This window comes from Heteronotia binoei, chromosome 21, assembly GCF_032191835.1.
Source record: "Heteronotia binoei isolate CCM8104 ecotype False Entrance Well chromosome 21, APGP_CSIRO_Hbin_v1, whole genome shotgun sequence".
Lineage (NCBI taxonomy): Eukaryota > Metazoa > Chordata > Lepidosauria > Squamata > Gekkonidae > Heteronotia > Heteronotia binoei.
Genome location: NC_083243.1, coordinates 17570353 through 17586566, shown reverse-complemented (window position 1 = coordinate 17586566; position 16214 = coordinate 17570353). Strand labels below are relative to the sequence as shown.

General features: G+C 49.7%; 1 protein-coding gene across 1 annotated transcript in view; it reads right to left on the bottom strand.

Annotated features, from left to right (window-relative positions):
- SYT16 (synaptotagmin 16) overlaps positions 1-15128 on the bottom strand; it is a 171417-nt gene extending 156289 nt beyond the window's left edge. The window contains exon 1 of the mRNA XM_060262871.1: positions 15107-15128. Coding sequence (XP_060118854.1) covers positions 15107-15119 — 13 coding nt within the window. The 5' untranslated portion in view covers positions 15120-15128. The remainder of the gene's footprint in view (positions 1-15106) is intronic.
- Between the last annotated feature and the right edge of the window lie 1086 nt (positions 15129-16214).

Sequence of the window (16214 nt, the reverse complement as noted above, 5' to 3'; positions counted from 1 at the left end):
TTTAATTGGACTTGGCAACCCTAGGAAAGACAGTCCCTAAGGTAGACAGGTCCTTGGCCATACTGGGCTTTAAGAGTAATAACCAGCACCTTGTAGCGAATTCGGAATACTATTGGCAGCCAGTGCAGTTCCCACAGCCTTGGCTGTATGTGCTCCCATAGAGAGATTTCCATCTGCCTGCTTGGTATGTTTTGGTTATTTTCTCATGTTTTGTGAGGGGAAATATTAGAACGTTTGTCAAATCCTTGAGTTCAGCAAAATTCTCACAGGGGGATTGAACAAGTGGAGCCCAGAAACAAGTATTTTGGGGAGGGGGGGTAAGAAAGAGAGGGCCCAATATAAACTTAGAGGCTCCAGAGATTGGCTCCTGTGAGCTCCTGCCCAAAATGAGGCCTGGTGTGACCACGCGATTGTTTTATGAGGTCCTGACTCTGTTTTAACCATTCAGAGTAATATTGACTCACTAACAGATGCTGGAACCTGACATGCCATTAAACAGCCTAAGGGGGGGGGGGGTCCAACCAACAGTGCCCGTGGGCGCAATTTGCTCCCCCACAGTCCAGCAGCATGGCACAAAGCTGAAAGAAGAAGAATTGCAGACCTATACCTCACCCTCCTCTCTGAATCAGAGACTCAGAGTGGCTCACAATCTCCTTTATCTTCCTCCCCCACAACAGACACCCTGTGACGTGGCTGGGGCTGAGAAGGGTAGGTCAACTCCTATGAAAGCTATGGCGGACACAACGCCATTCCAGCAGGTGCAAGCGGAGGAGTGGGGGGAATCAAACCCGGTTCTCCCAGATTGGAGTCCGCACACTTAACCGCTACAGCAAACCGGCTCTCCCACGCAAAACAACATTGCTTATAAACCTCAGACTCCCATCTGCATAGAACTCCAGGCCTGCAGAACAGTGCCCTGCATGAACAACCAAAGAGGTCTCTGGGTGCCCTGCATATTAATTCAACCAAAGCATAAAGACCGGAACAATTCCGGTAACTAAGCAACCTCAATGTGAGCCAAGATAGAAAACAAAAGAGTGCTGATCGCGGATAGTTTAATTTCTGTGGCCATTTGGAAAACCATTAACGCCACGGGATAGCCACGGGGGGTCAGCTCTGAACCAGCCACAAACTTGACTTCAGGATGCACAGAGAAGGATAACCAAGATGATGAAGGCATTAGAGGCCCTTCTCTGTGAGGAAAGGCTATGAAGAAAGGCTGAAGAATCTGGGACTTTTCTGTTAAGAAAAGACATAACGAAGGTGGGGGACGGCGGCTCAGTGGTAGAGCATCTGCTTTGTAAGCAGGAGGTCCCAGGTTCAGTCCCCGGCATCTCCAGCTAGAAAGAGTCCAAGCAAATAGGTGTGAAAAACCTTGGCTTGAGACCCTGGAGAGCCGCTGCCAGTCTGAGCAGGCAATACTGACTTTGACAGATCAAGGGTCTGATTCAGTATAAGGCAGGGGTGGCCAACGGTAGCTCTCCAGATGTTTTTTGCCTACAGCTCCCATCAGCCCCTGTCAGCATGGCCAATGGCTGGGGCTGATGGGAGCTGTAGGCAAAAAACATCTGGAGAGCTACTGTTGGTCACCCCTGGTATAAGGCAGCTTCATATATGTTCACAGAAATTTATAAAATCCCACATGGGGTGGAGAGAGTTGGCAGAGAGAACTTTTTCTCCCTCTCCTCAAAGACTAGAACTCGAGGACATCCAGTGAAACTGATGAGCAGTAGGTTCAGGACGGGAAAAAGGAAATAGTTCTTTACACGAAGAGTTATTAAAATGTGGAGTTTGCTGCCAGCAGATGTCGTGATGGCCCCAGGAACAAAGGACTTTAAAGGGGATTAGATAGATTCATGGCTACTAGCCACAATGGCTGAGGGGAACTTCCACATTCAGGGGCAGTCACGCTCTGAATCTTAAGAGCCAGGAGGAAAGGCCTCGGCCTCCATGCCCAGAGGAACTGGTTGGCCACTGTGTGAGACAGGATGCTGGGCTAGATGGACCACTGGTCTGATCCAGCAGGGCTCTTCTGATGTTCTAATGAAGGCCTCAGCCTCTCTGCCCTGTTGTTGGCCCTCCAGAGGATCTGGTTGGTCCCTGTGTGAGGCAGGATGTGGGACTAGATGGACTCTTCTGATGTTGATGTGGTGGCTGAGGGGAATCTCCACATTTAGTCACTAACCCTCTGAATCCCAGAGCCAGAAGGCAAAGTCAGGGGAAGGCCTTGGCCTCTATGCCCTGTTGTTGGCCAACCAGAGGAACTGTGTGAGACAAGATGCTGGACTAGATGGACCCTCACTGGTCTGATCCAGCAGGGATGTTCTCATGTTCTTAAGGGTGGACACACAGATTTAAATCTCCTCTCGTGCCATGGAGGCTGGCTGGGTGACCTTAGGCCAATCACAACCTCTGAGACTAACTTACCTCATGGGGTTGCTGTGAGGATAAAACAGAGGAGAGCAGAACAATGTACGGTGCTTTGAGTTCCCACTGGGGAGAAATGCAGGGTATAAAATAAATAAATATAAGCAGGGCTGCTTCTTTTGTAGCAGGAGCTCCTTTGCATATTAGGCCACGCTTCCAGTAGGCCCTGTACGAAGAGCCCTGTAAGGAATTCTAGCAGGCGCTCCTTTGCATATTAGACCACGCACCCCTGATGTAGCCAATCCTCCTGGAGCTTCCAGTAGGCCCTGTACAAAGAGCCCTGTAAGGAATTCTAGCAGGACCTCCTTTGCATATTAGGCCACACACCCCTGATGTAGCCAATCCTCCTGGAGCTTACAGTAGGCCCTGTAAGAAGAGCCCTGTAAGGAATTCTAGCAGATGCTCCTTTGCATATTAGGCCACGCACCCCTGATGTAGCCAATCCTCCTGGAGCTTCCAGTAGGCCCTGTACGAAGAGCCCTGTAAGGAATTCTAGCAGATGCTCCTTTGCATATTAGGCCACGCACCCCTGATGTAGCCAATCCTCCTGGAGCTTACAGCAGGCTCTGTACGAAGAGCCCTGAAAGCTCTTGGAGGATTGGCAACATCAGTGGGGCATGGCCTAATATGCAAAGGAGCTCCTGCTACAAAAAAAACCCCCTGAATATAAACATGCACCATTAAATGGCCAAGTCTAGGAATCCTGCCTCATTCAGTGACGCTTCCCCAGTAAAGCGTGGAGCCCTCCCCCATGAAAGGCCCCTGAACAAGAGACTGAGCCTATGGTCACAGGGTTACCAATCTCCAGGTCAGGCCTGGGGGGGTCTCCCAAAATTACAACTCTTCTCCAGGCCACAGAAATCAGCTCCCCTGGAGGAAATGTGTGTTCCGGTGGATGGACTGGATAGGATTCTACCTCATTGACATCCCTCCCTGCCCTCAAACCTCCCCCTTCCCTTCTTTTACCATCAAGACAAGCTGATGTCTGGTGACCCCTAGTGGAGCAGGGAGGCAAGGGACATTCAGGGGTGGCTTTCTAATGCCCGCCTCTGCGTCCCATCCTGGTATTCCACAGAGGTCTCCCATTCAAATACAAACGAAGCAAGAGAGAGGGAGAAGGAAGCAGATGACAGCCAGTTGCTCAGGGGGCTGACAGAAGCTCTCCGGGGGCCTGATTTGGCCCCCAGGCTGCATGTTTGACACCCCTGTGCTAGAGTTTTCAAGGCAAAAGACTAACAGAGGTGGTTTGCCTTTTGCCTCCTTAGCGTTTGAGATATGATGAGATCAAGTGGCAGCCGCTTTACAGTGACCTGCTAGCGCAGGGGTGTCGAACTCATCTGTTATGCGGGCCAGATCTGGCATAAATGAGACCTTGTTGAGCCAAGCCATGTTGGGCTGGGCCATCTGTGTACCTATGTAAGATTAGGTAGCAGAGAAACACAAAGATTTTTTTTTTAAAAAAAACTTAAAATAAAACATGCTTAAAACATTAGCACTCGTTGGTCTTAAAGGTATTTTCTTTGTCTCTTTCCCATGGGATCCAGGGAACTGGGCAAAGGAAGCTCTGCTCTTTTCTTCCTTCCCAAGGGGACCAGAAGGGGCAGAGCCTCAGCCAATAGAAGGAAGAGAGGCTTGGCTCAGTAGCTCTGTTGTGTGATTGAGAGAGCCTGGCAAAGCAAGCTCTGTCTCCCCACCCCCCTGCCTTCCTCCCCAAGGGAGAAGCCTCAACCAATGGAGAAAATAGAGACTTTGTTCTGTAGGTCTTGTGCGATTGAGCAAGCCTGGCACAGCAAGCTGTGATGCAGAAGGAAGCAAGAGAGGGGGAGAAGGAAGCAGATGACAGCCAGTTGCTCGGGGGCCTGGTTTCGCCCCCAGGCTGCATGTCTGACACCCCAGTGCTAGAGTTTTCAAGGCAAAAGACTAACAGAGGTGGTTTGCCTTTGCCTGCCTCTGGCTCCCGTTCCTGGTATTCCAAGGAGGTTTCCCCTTTTAGGTACTTGCCAAGGTCGGCCCTGCTTAGCTTCCAGGATCTGACGAGGTCAGGCTTGCCTGGGCTATCCAGGTCAGGATGGATTTCTGTCTTCAAAAGAAGGATGGAGCTCCCTTGCATGCCCTCCAAAGAGGTTAGTATGCCAGGAGGAATCTATGTCGCCCCAAAGCTCGAGAGCAGAAGGCTGGAAGACATCTGTCCAGAATGAGCTCAGTACTTTGCTTGTCGGTCACAGCTGGCAGGAAATGAGCTAGTGTGAGCTCGCGCACAGATTTTTAGCCTCCAGCTCACATATTTTTGTCTTAGCTCAGGAAGATGACCCCAGAGCAGACAAATTGATGCAGTAGCTCACAATTTTAATACCAGTAGCTCACCAAGTATAATTTCTGCTCACAAGACTCTGCAGCTTAGAGGGAACATTGCCTGGGAGCTGCCTGAGTTTCTTCCCTGTTCTGTTCAAGCTCCTTCGCATTTCCCACCCAAGCTTCCAGATGCAAGCCGGCAACTGGAAACACTGCGATGCCACACTTGGAAGTGCAATTATCAAACTCTTTGTCTGGTGCAGTGATGCTTTCTATTCTTGGTGCTTGGGAGGGGGGACAACAGTGGGAGGACTTCTAGTGTCCTGGCCCCACTGGTAGACCTCCTGACGGCACCTGTTTTTTTTTTGCTACATCAGTGTTGGCTACATCAGTGGCTACATCAGTGTTGGACTGGATGGGCCACTGACCTGATCTAACATGGCGTATCTTATGTTCTTATGTCTGAGGCAGTGATGCTCTGTATTCTTGGTGCTTGGGATGGGGGCCGCAACAGTGGGAGGGCTTCTAGTGTCCTGGCCCCGTTGGTGGACTTCCTGATGGGTTTTTTGGCCACTGTGTGACACAGAGCGTTGGACTGGATGGACAATTGGCCTGATCCAACATGGCTTCACTGATGTTCTTACGTTGTTCTAAAGTTCTCTGATAATTAGTAATATGATGTCAATCCGGGGACCTTGGGCTTCCGTGGGGGTCTCCCAGGCAAGGACTCACCAGGGCTGACCTTGTTCAGCATCTGAGACCTGAGAAGACTCAGACATCCAGGTCAAGGTGGTTCCAACCAGGGGTGGAATTCTAGCAGGAGCTCCTTTGCATATTAGGCCACACCCCCTTGATGTAGCCAATCCTCCAAGAGAGCTTGCAAGGCTCTTTTTTGTAAGCTCTTGGAGGATTGGCTACATCAAGGGGGTGTTGTCTAATATGCAAAGGAGCTCCTGCTAGAATTCCATCCCTGGTTCCAGCTACCCTTTCTCAAGACTCCAAGGGTGCCCACAGGCTCAATAAAATCGGGAATCCTTGCCCTGACCTGGATAACTCAGGAAGCCTGATTTTATCAGATTTCAGAAGCTAAGCAACGTCAACCGTGGTTAGTGCTTGGATGGGAGACCTCCTTGGAATACCGTCGAGAGGCAGGGACAGAATTACCCCACTCCCCCACTTGCAGCTGCTGGAATGGTCTTGGGTCAGCCATAGCACTCGCAGAGTTGTCCTTGAAAGGGTAGCTTCTGGGAGAGCTCTCCCAGCCCCACCTACCACGCAGGGTATCTGTTGTAGGGGAGGAAGGTAAAGGAGATTGTGAGCCGCTCTGAGACTTAGAGTGAAGGGTTGGATATAAATCCAAAATCATCTGGAGAGCCAGTTTTGGTGTAGTGGTTAAGTGTGCGGACTCTTATCTGGGAGAACCGGGTTTGATTCCCCACTCCTCCACTTGCACCTGCTAGCATGGCCTTGGGTCAGCCATAGCTCTGGCAGAGGTTGTCCTTGAAAGGGCAGCTGCTGGGAGAGCCCTCTCCAGCCCCACCCACCTCACAGGGTGTCTGTTGCGGGGGAGGAAGGTAAAGGAGATTGTGAGCCGCTCTGAGACTCTTCGGAGTGGAGGGCGGGATATAAATCCAATATCTTCTTCTTCTATCTTCTTTGTCATCATCGTCATCAACATCATCGTCATCATTGAACATTGGACATATTCAACATATGAAGCTGCCTTATACTGAATCAGACCCTCAGTCCATCAAGGTCAGTATTGTCTGCTCATCTTCTTCTTCTTTCCTCCAGGCCCCCCAGCAGGGGCAAGTCACCAGAGCATGACATAACTTCCAGGTACAAATACACCAAGTACAAAAATACCAAAAATAAAATAAGATCGGGAATCCTCGATTTGTAATCGAGTGCTTCGATCATGAGCCCTTTGGGAGCGGAAACAAAGTTGAATAAAATCACCCTAAGGCTCTCTAAGCTCAAACGACGGAGCAGAATGTCAATCAAGCCAAGAAATCAATGTTTGGCTGCTTTTGTATTCGTCATCCTTGGTTAGCAGATCAGTGGATCAGACATGCATTACAACCGGTCAGGGAGCTACTAGCATCAGAGCAGATGCTGAAGATTCTCCTTAAATCAAAGGATTTCGGGAGGTACGGCTTCTCGTGTCGTTGTACTACAGCGGCCAGAAAAGCTGCTAAATTCTCTACTTACTGCAGCCACGGGTCGGAAGTTAATCCCATCAGCAGAGGTCTAACAACCCAAGGATAAATCCACACTCAGTGTTCAGGAATTGTTCTTCCAAACCGCATCCAATTTCTGCTGGTGTAAGAACATGAAAAGAGCCTACTGGAGCAGACCAATAGTCTGTCTAGAGCAGGGGTGTCAAACTCATTTGTTATAAGGGCCAGATCTGATATAAATGAGACCTTGCTGGGCCGGACCATGTCAGGTTGGGCCAGGCTCTGTGTATACCCATTTAAGATTAGGTAGTAGAGATATAAACTTTATAAAGGACACAGACAAACATAATTTAATATTTTTTTAAAAAAAAAACTTAAAACATGCTTAAAACATTAGCACTTTTTGGTATTAAAGGTGCTTCTTTGTATCTCTCCCATGGGATCCAGGGAACGTGGCAAAGGGAGCTATGGCTCTTTCCTTCCTTCCTTCTCCAGGGGATCAGGAGGGGGAAGGAAGAGAGGCTTGGCTGAGTAGCTCTGCTGTGTGATTGAGAGTGCCTGGAAAAACAAGCTCTGCCTCCCCCCCACTTTTTCCCCAAGAGAGGAGCCTCAGCCAATGGAGAAAATAGAGGTTTTGCTCTGTAGTTCCTGTGCAATTGAGCAAGCCTTGCAAAGCAAGCTGTTATGCAGAAGGAAGCAAGAGAGTGGGAGAAGGAAGCAGATGACAGCCAGCTGATCGGAGGCCTGATAGGAGCCCTCTGGGGGCCTGATTTGACACCCCTAATCTGGAGTCAACATCTTGCCTCACACAGTGACCAACCAGTTCCTTTGGAGAGCCAACAACAGGACACAGAGGCAGAGGCCTTCATAAGAACATCAGAAGAACCCTGCTGGATCAGACAACTGAAGGTTCATCTAGTCCAGCATCCTGTCTCACATAGCGGCCAACCAGTTGCTCTGGACAGCCCACAACAGGGCACAGAGGCTGAGGCCTTCATAAGAACATCGGAAGAGCCCTGCTGGATGAGACCAGTGGTCCATCTAGTCCAGCATCTGTCTCACACAGTGGCCGACCTGTTCCTCTGGAGGACCAACAACAGAGCACAGAGGCTGAGGCCTTCATAAGAACATTAGAAGAGCCCTGCTGGATCAGACAACTGAAGGTCCATCTAGTCCAGCATCCTGTCTCACACAGTGGCCAACCAGTTCCTCTGGACAGCCCACAATAGGGCATAGAGGCTGAGGCCTTCATTGGAACATCAGAAGAGCCCTGCTGAATCAGACCAGTGGCCCATCTAGTCCAGCATCCTATTTCACATAGTGGCTGACCATTTCCTCTGGAGGGCCAACAATAGGGCACAGAGCCTGAGGCCTTCCCCTGATGTTGCCTCCTGACACTGGCATTCAGAGGTTGATAGCATCTGGACGTGGAGGTTCCCCTCAGTCACCATGGCTGAACTTCTCCAACATAAATCTATCTAATCTCTTTTTCAAGCTGTTTATTCCGGTGGCCATCACTACATCCTTGGAAGAAGTAGTTCTCTTTCTCAGTTCTCTCCTCCTCTTCAGTTTTTCCTCCAACTCCCTAGCTATCCTAAACCCATGGTTGATGGGCCTGCCTTCCATGATGGCCATTCCTGCCTTTTCCATCATTCTTTCTCTCCTTGTCCTCTTTGTCAGCTTCTCACATTAAGAACAAAAGGAGCCCTGCTGATTCAGACCAGTGGTCCATCTAGTACGACATCCTGCCTCACACAAAGACCAAGCAGTTCCTCCGGAGGGCCAACAACAGAGCATAGAGGCTGAGGCCTTCATTAGAACATCAGAAGAGCCCTGCTGGATCAGACCAGTGGTCCATCTAGTCCATCATCCTGTTTCACACAGTGGGCAACCAGTTCCTCTGGAGGGCCTACAACAGGGCAGAGAGGCTGAGGCCTTCATAAGATCATCAGAAGAGCCCTGCTGGATCAGACCAGTGGTCCATCTTGTCCAGCATCCTGTCTCACACAGTGGCCAACCAGTTCCTCTGGAGGTCCAACAACAGGGCAGAGAGGCCAAGACCTTTCCCTGATGTTGCCTCCTGGCTCTGGGGCTCAAAGGATTAGGGCAGCTATATGGATTTCTCAACAACTTTTGTTTAGCCACTGTAGAAAATGGAATGCTGAGCTAGATGAGGGACAAGGTCATACTTTGTTTTGGGTGCCCAAAAACCCTGGGAGGGTCACCATGCCAAGTAAATTTGAACTTGTCAGTTATCATAGCAAAAAAAAAGTTGGCGGCCATTGTCTTAAGCTATAATCAGCTGTACTTGGACTCTCCATACCCCCTTTCTCCAAAAGGCACTCAAAAAAGCAGTCCCTAAAAGCTGATTTCTTTCCACTTCTCCCTCCCTCCATACACCCCACCTTCCTACCTTCCTCCTTCCTTCCTGTTTTGTGGCTCTCGAAGATCTGATATTCATGTCTTGTGTCTCTCAAAGATCTGATGTTTATTCTATGCAGCTCTTACGTTAAGCAAGTTTGGCCACCCCTGGAGTAGACAATGCTGACCTTGATAGACCAAGGGTTTGACTCAGCATAAGGCAGTTCCATGCATGTTCATGTGTGAGATAAAAAAGCACACATGCTTTTAAGCTCTCCAGAACTCTTCGCCAGGCGAATGAAGAGCTCTGTATGATTCAAAAGCTTGCACATTGCTTTTTTTGTCATTTGGGCTCGATCCCAACAAAGGGGATTACATGGCTTTTGTTTTTGAACTAAAGAGGCTCCTAAAGAGGCTCCTAAAAACTCTTCCTGCTTGGAGATGTGATGAGCAGGACACTTTAACTGGAGTTCAAAAGCAGAACTGCCTAGGACAGAACAACCCACGAGTGAGAAGAAGGGCCGGGGAAAGCCCCAAACAGTTGCACAAACTTAAGGAAAAGCTGCAACATTTGCTTTTATCCGCCATGTTTACGTGCCATGTGCCACCCCAAGTCATACTTTTCTTCTGCATCTTTTCCACCTCTGCATCATTTTTTTTTTAAAGATGACCCAAATTGTATGGGATTTTTGTGCTAGTAATAAAAGGTACCGCCTGGCTTTTGAACAGCGAGCAGTTATATAATGTGGTTTAGAGTTATGGAAGGCATTACTGAACTTGCAGACGATGCTTGGGAAAAGCACAGAGGCAGGTCCCGAATGAATGACAGAGGGGAGAAGAGGAAACAAACTCAAGGGAGGAGAAAGACCAAGAGTCCAGGAGCACGTTAAAGACAAACAAAATCTGTGGCAGGTTAGGAGCTGAAAAGAGGAAGAGCACCTTAAAGATCAGGTGGCTGAACTTCCTTAACCTAAGAGCTACATCAAATAAACACCAGACATTTGAGAGCTGCAAGACATGAACATTAGATGTCTGAGAGCAGGAAGGAAGGAAGGAAGGAAGGAAGGAAGGAAGGGGGGAAGGAAGGAAGGAAGGTAGGTAGATGATAGATAGATAGATAGATAGATAGATAGATAGATAGATAGATAGATAGATAGATAGATAGATAGATAGATAGATAGATAGATAGATAGATAGATAGATAGATAGATAGATAGATAGATAGATAGATAGATAGATAGATAGATGGGGAGAGAGGTGGAAAGAAAGTAACTTTAACTTTAAACGCATTTTCCAAGCTGCCGGCTGGCTTGGCTTGGAGAAGGGATTTAAAGAGACAAATGCCTTCTCCAAGTTAACTGACGGGGCGGCAGGGGCTTCAAGAATCGCACAATACATGTGAAAGAGCCATATGTGGCTCCTGAGCCACAGTTTGACCAACCCTGTTAAAAACTAGCACAATTTACGGCAGGGTAGGAGCTTTCTTGAGTCACTGCTCACTTCCACGGAGGTAGATCAAAATGGGTAGCTGTGTGAAGTCTGTCAGGAGCAGCAGAAAAGGGCAAGAGTCAAGGAGCGCCTTCAAGAGTAACAAAACTTGTGGCAGAATAGGAGCTTTCGTGAGTCACAGCTCACTTCTTCAGGTTCTCAATACCTGATACCAACCTGCTATCTGAAGAAGTGAGCAGCGACTCACAAGAGCTTCTCTCCTGCCACAAATGTTAGTCTTTAAGGTGCTTCTGGAGTCTTGCTCTTTTCTGCTGCCACAGACAGAGTAACATCCCTTGGCAGTGGAGGGCAGCATTTGCTGAATTTGCTCTGCAGGCTAAAGTGGGCTCCGCGCTCATGAAGACTGTATTTTATTTACATCCTACCTTCCCACCCACCCCACCCCCAAATGGGGACTCAAAGCAGCTGACATCCTTCTCCTCACCTCTGTTTTATCCTCACAACAACTCTGTGAGAAGGGTTAGGCTGGGAGTCTGTGACTCACCCAAGGTCAACCAGCAAGCTCCCATGGCAGAGCAGAATTTGAACCTGGGACTCCGGATCCTAGTCCGACACTCCAACAGCCACACCGTGCTGGCTCTCTAAGATGGCTAATAGCAGGGGGTTTTTTTGAGCAGGAACACACAGGAATGCAGGGGGTGTGGCCTAAGATGCAAATGAATCTCTGCTGGGCTTTTTCTACAAAAAGCCCTATGTGAAACCATAATGACATCAGAGGGTGTGGCCTAATATGCAAACAAGTTCCTGCTGGGCTTTCTACCAAAAAAGCCCTGGCTAATAGGATGTAAGAGAAGTAGCAGATTTTTAAAAATGGGGAGGGACAGCGGATAAAAAACTTAAACGTTAGTTATAGGCGGGGCTTTTTTGTAGCAGGAACTCCTTTACATATTAGGCCATACCCCTCTCATGTAGCCAATCCTCCAGAAGCTTACAGGGTTCTTAGTACAGGGCCTACTGTAAGCTCCAGGAGGATTGGCTACACCAAGGGTGTGTGGCCTAATATGCAAAGGAGGTCCTGCTACCAAAAAAAGTCCTAGTTATAGGAAACCTCAAAAAATCATTTTATATTTTTGATGCTCTTGTTTGTGTTTCATGTTCTGCATTGCTGGGTTTACATGTCGCTTGTTAAACGGGGAAAAAACACAGGGGAAATGCTGCTAGAAACTGTGATAGGCAGAGCTATATGGAAACTAGCTAGAAGTGTACTCTTGCCTAGGGAGCTTAGATATTCTAAAGGCCAGTTTTGAGAAGAGGGGGATCATTTCACAACACCCAAAATCCCTGGGATCTCCTAAAATGAACCATCTACAGAAACAGGGTGGTTTTATAAAAGGGGGATTCCCCCAGCCATGTACTTCTCAGCATGTGCAGAAGACGACAGGGAGGAGAAGATTTGAACCCATGTTCATAAGTGAACGTGGAGCCTTACCCTCCATTCCAACCCCCCAGTCCACCTAGCTCAACATAAGAACCTAAGAGAAGTCATGTTGGATCAGGCCAATGGCCCATCCAGTCCAACACTCTGTGTCATACAGTGGCCAAAAAACCCAGGTGCCATCAGGAGGTCTATCAGTGGGGGCAGGACACTGGAAGCCCTCCCACTGTGCCCCCACCCCAAATCACGGCCCCAGACATAAGAACATAAGAGAAGCCATGCTGGATCAGGCCAATGGCCCATCCAGTCCAACACTCTCTGGCACACAGTGGCCAAAAAAACCAGGCACCATCAGGAGGTCCATCAGTGGGGCCAGGACACTAGAAGCCCTCCCACTGTGCTTCCCTCCAAGCACCAAGAAGACAGAGCATCACTACCCCAGACATAAGAATATCAGAGAAGCCATGCTGGATCAGGCCAATGGCCCATAAAGTCCAACATTGTGTCACACAGTGACCAAAACCCAGGTGCCATCAGGAGGTCCACAGTGGAGCCAGACTTTCAGAAGCCTTCCCACTGTTGCCCCCCCAAGCACCAAGAATACAGAACATCACTGCCCCAGATAGAAGAACATATGAGAAGCCATTTTGGATCAGGCCAATGGCCCATCCAGCCCAACACTCTTGTGTCACACAGTGGCCAAAAAGACCAGGTGCCCTCAGGAGGTCCATAATAATATAAGAGAAGCCATGTTGGATCAGGCAATGGCCCATCCAGTCTAACACTCTGTGGCACACAGTGGCCAAAAAACCAAGTGCCATTAAGAGGTCCACCAGTGGGTCCAGGACACTAGAAGCCCTCCCACTGTTGCCTGCCCACAAGCACCAAGAATACAGAGCATCACTGCCCCAGACATAAGAACGCAAGAGAAGCCATATTGGATCAGACCAATTTCCCATCCAGTCCAACACCCTGTGTCACACAGTGGCCAAAAAACCCAGGCGCCATCAGGAAGTCATCAGTGGGGCCAGGACACTAAAAGCCCTCCCACTGTGGCCAAAAAAACCCAGGTGCCATCAGGAGGTCCACCACTGGGCCCAGGACACTTGAATCCCTCTCAAAGTTGCCTCTCCTCCAAGCACCAAGAATACAGAGCATCACTGCCACGGACATAAGAACTTAAGAGAAGCCATTTTGGATCAGGCCAATGGCCCATCCAGTCCAACACTGTGTGTCACACAGTGGCCAAAAAAAAACAGGCACCATCTAGAGGTCCATCAGTGGGGCCAGGACACACATCTTCTGATCTCAACTGGCAGCAGCTCATTAAGGTCTTAGCAACATCTAGGGCTGGCCCTTCCACTAGGTAACTACCTAGGGCGCTAGTCTTCCAGGGGTTCCAAACTGAGCCCTCCCCCTGTGACAGTGATGTTATCAGTGCGGAGGGGGGGGCACGCCAGCCTTGCTTAGGGTGTCAGACAGTCTACGGCCGGCCCTGAAAACATCTCATGGCGGCCTCCCCGCAAAGCTCATTTGAATGAACTCTGCTCCAGATTGAACCCCAGACCTTCTGCACTCAAAAACCACTGTGCTCTGACCCAGCGCTTGGGTATGCAAAAAAAGTCATGCTCTGAGCAGCCTTCCCTCTAAGCTGAGTTAGCGTGAGCTGGCTCACAGGTTTTCAGCTTCCAGCTCACCCCTTTTTGTCTTTGCTCAGGAAGAAGGGGCCTCAGAGCAAGCTAATTTCTGCAGTAGCTCACAACTTTAAATGCCAGGAGCTCACAATATGCAATTTTTTTGCTCACAAGACTCCACAGCTTAGAGGGAGTATTGGCTCTGACCGACCCAGCTCTAGATTGCACCTGAGACCTTTGGCATGCAAAAAGATGGTGCTCCGACCCAATGTCAGGGCCCTTCCCGTCTTGGGAGTCTGTGGGGTTGAGATGTATCTGGAGAAGGAGCTTCAGCTCTCCAAAACTTATACTCCGGAGGCCTCCTTGGTCTCAAAGGCCCCACCAGACTCGAATCAGGACAGTCTCCTTTCTTCCACCTCACCACCCACAGCCCCAAATCGCTTTGGGCAGGACACAAATCCCTTGGGGCTTGACACAATTTGCAAGGGTGACTGAATGAAAAAGCTGAAATCAGGAGGTACCAGAAGCGGCCTGGAATCCCACAAAGCTCTTCCCCCCCTCACCCTCCCAGCCCAACTGCCCCCTGAGGTCTGCAGAATCCCTCACCTCCTTTTAGGTTCCAGAGGCTTCAACAGGGCACTGTTGAGAGGCTGTGGACTTCAGTCACATCCCCCTGGGAAGGGAGGCCAGTGCTGCAGCATCCAGCCCAGCAAAACATAAACACCAGGCATTTGAGAGCTGCAAGAGGTGAACGTCAGATGTTTGAGAGCAGGGAAGGAAGGAGGGAGGGAGGGAAGGACGGCGGCTCAGTGGTAGAGCATCTGCTTGGTAAGCAGAAGGCCCCAGGTTCAATCCCTGGCATCTCCACTAAAAAAGGGTCCAGTCAAATAGGCATGAAAAACCTTGAGACCCTGGAGAGCCGCTGCCAGTCTGAGTAGACAATACTGACTTTGAAGGACCGAGGGTCCGATTCAGTATAAGGCAGCTTCATATGTTCATAAGGAAGAAGCAGGTGGGGACATGGGGGGGGGGGTGTGTGGATGGGACAGGTTGGCAAGGATGGGGTAGAGGGGGGACCCCCGGTTGGTGACGGGAACAGGGAAGAAGGCACCAGAGAGCACCAAGCCCCAGGGGAAAGGGAGGACGCGGTGGCTCCACGGGGAAAACACCCGCCTGGCCCACACAAGGTCGCGGGTTCGAATCCTCAGTTCGTAAAATAAAAAAAGACTAACAGCAGCGGCAGTCTGGAGGGGTTCTGAAAAGACCCCAGAGGGGGCCAAACCTGCCCTTGGTAGCCCAGAGAAAGGCAGGGTCGTGGTGGTACTTACTATCCGTCGCCATCCCGGCTCTGCAAAGGTTGGTTCCTTTCCTCCTCCTCCTTCTCCGGCCAGGCGGTGCTGCCGCTGCCCTTAGCCCATTGCTGCGTCCGGCTCTCTCCAAGCAAAGGAAGGCGCCGAGTAGAGAGAGAGAGAGACAGCCGGAGAGAGGCTTTTACGCACGCGCGCTCACGCCTGGACGCAGCACCGCCGGATCGCGCGCCCGAGACGGGGGGGAATTGCATCGGGGGAGCGCGCTTGCGGCCGCGCGCTTGCAGATGGAAGCCCCGCTCGCTCGCCTAGCCAACGCGGGAGAACGTGAGAACGCGGGATCGCGTGTCTGCTAGGCGCCAGGCCTGGCGTCCTCCCTCGCCTGCGCGTAACGTGAACACTGGGCAGGGTTGCCAATCTCCAGGTGGGATAAAAAAAAAGGGGGGGTGGAAAACACGGAAAACTGCAGCCTAGGGAAAACCCGTGCTGGCAGGGTTCAATCTGCCAACGCATATCACTAAACAGAGTCGATTGCACCTTTCAGACCAACTTGGTTTTGTTCAGACGGTCAGCTTTCCCGCGCACCCTTCAGCACCCTTCATCAGACGAGGAATTCGGCAGAGTGAGCAGAGCCACGCGGAGCTGGTACAGAAGACAATGGCAGCACAATATACAAAATACAAATAGACCAAAACTATTGTGCAAATCACGCTATTAAATGAGCTAGTACAAATTCAATTATATCATGTAGAAACATACAAAAATGATCCTAGATCCAAAACATTTTAGCCGCACAGAAGTCTCAAATGTATTAAATTGAATAGTGTGGTTTGCACAATATTTTTGGTATGCACATATCTGGTAGGCAGTGGCCCAGAATGCAAAATGGTACAGATTTAAGAACCAATGACAGAAAAATTATCTGGTAGGCAGTGGTTTAGAACAGTAAAATGAACAAATTGAGCAAACCTTTGATCTGAGTCGCGTATTATTCACAAGTAATACTAGTTTGCTATAATGCTGGTTTTTGGTTGCTCCTAAAAGTTCTCATTGCTAAGACGATCAGTCTTAGCAATGAGAACTTACTACGCTATTGTTGTCCAGTCTAGGATTGCCAGAATGGGAGATT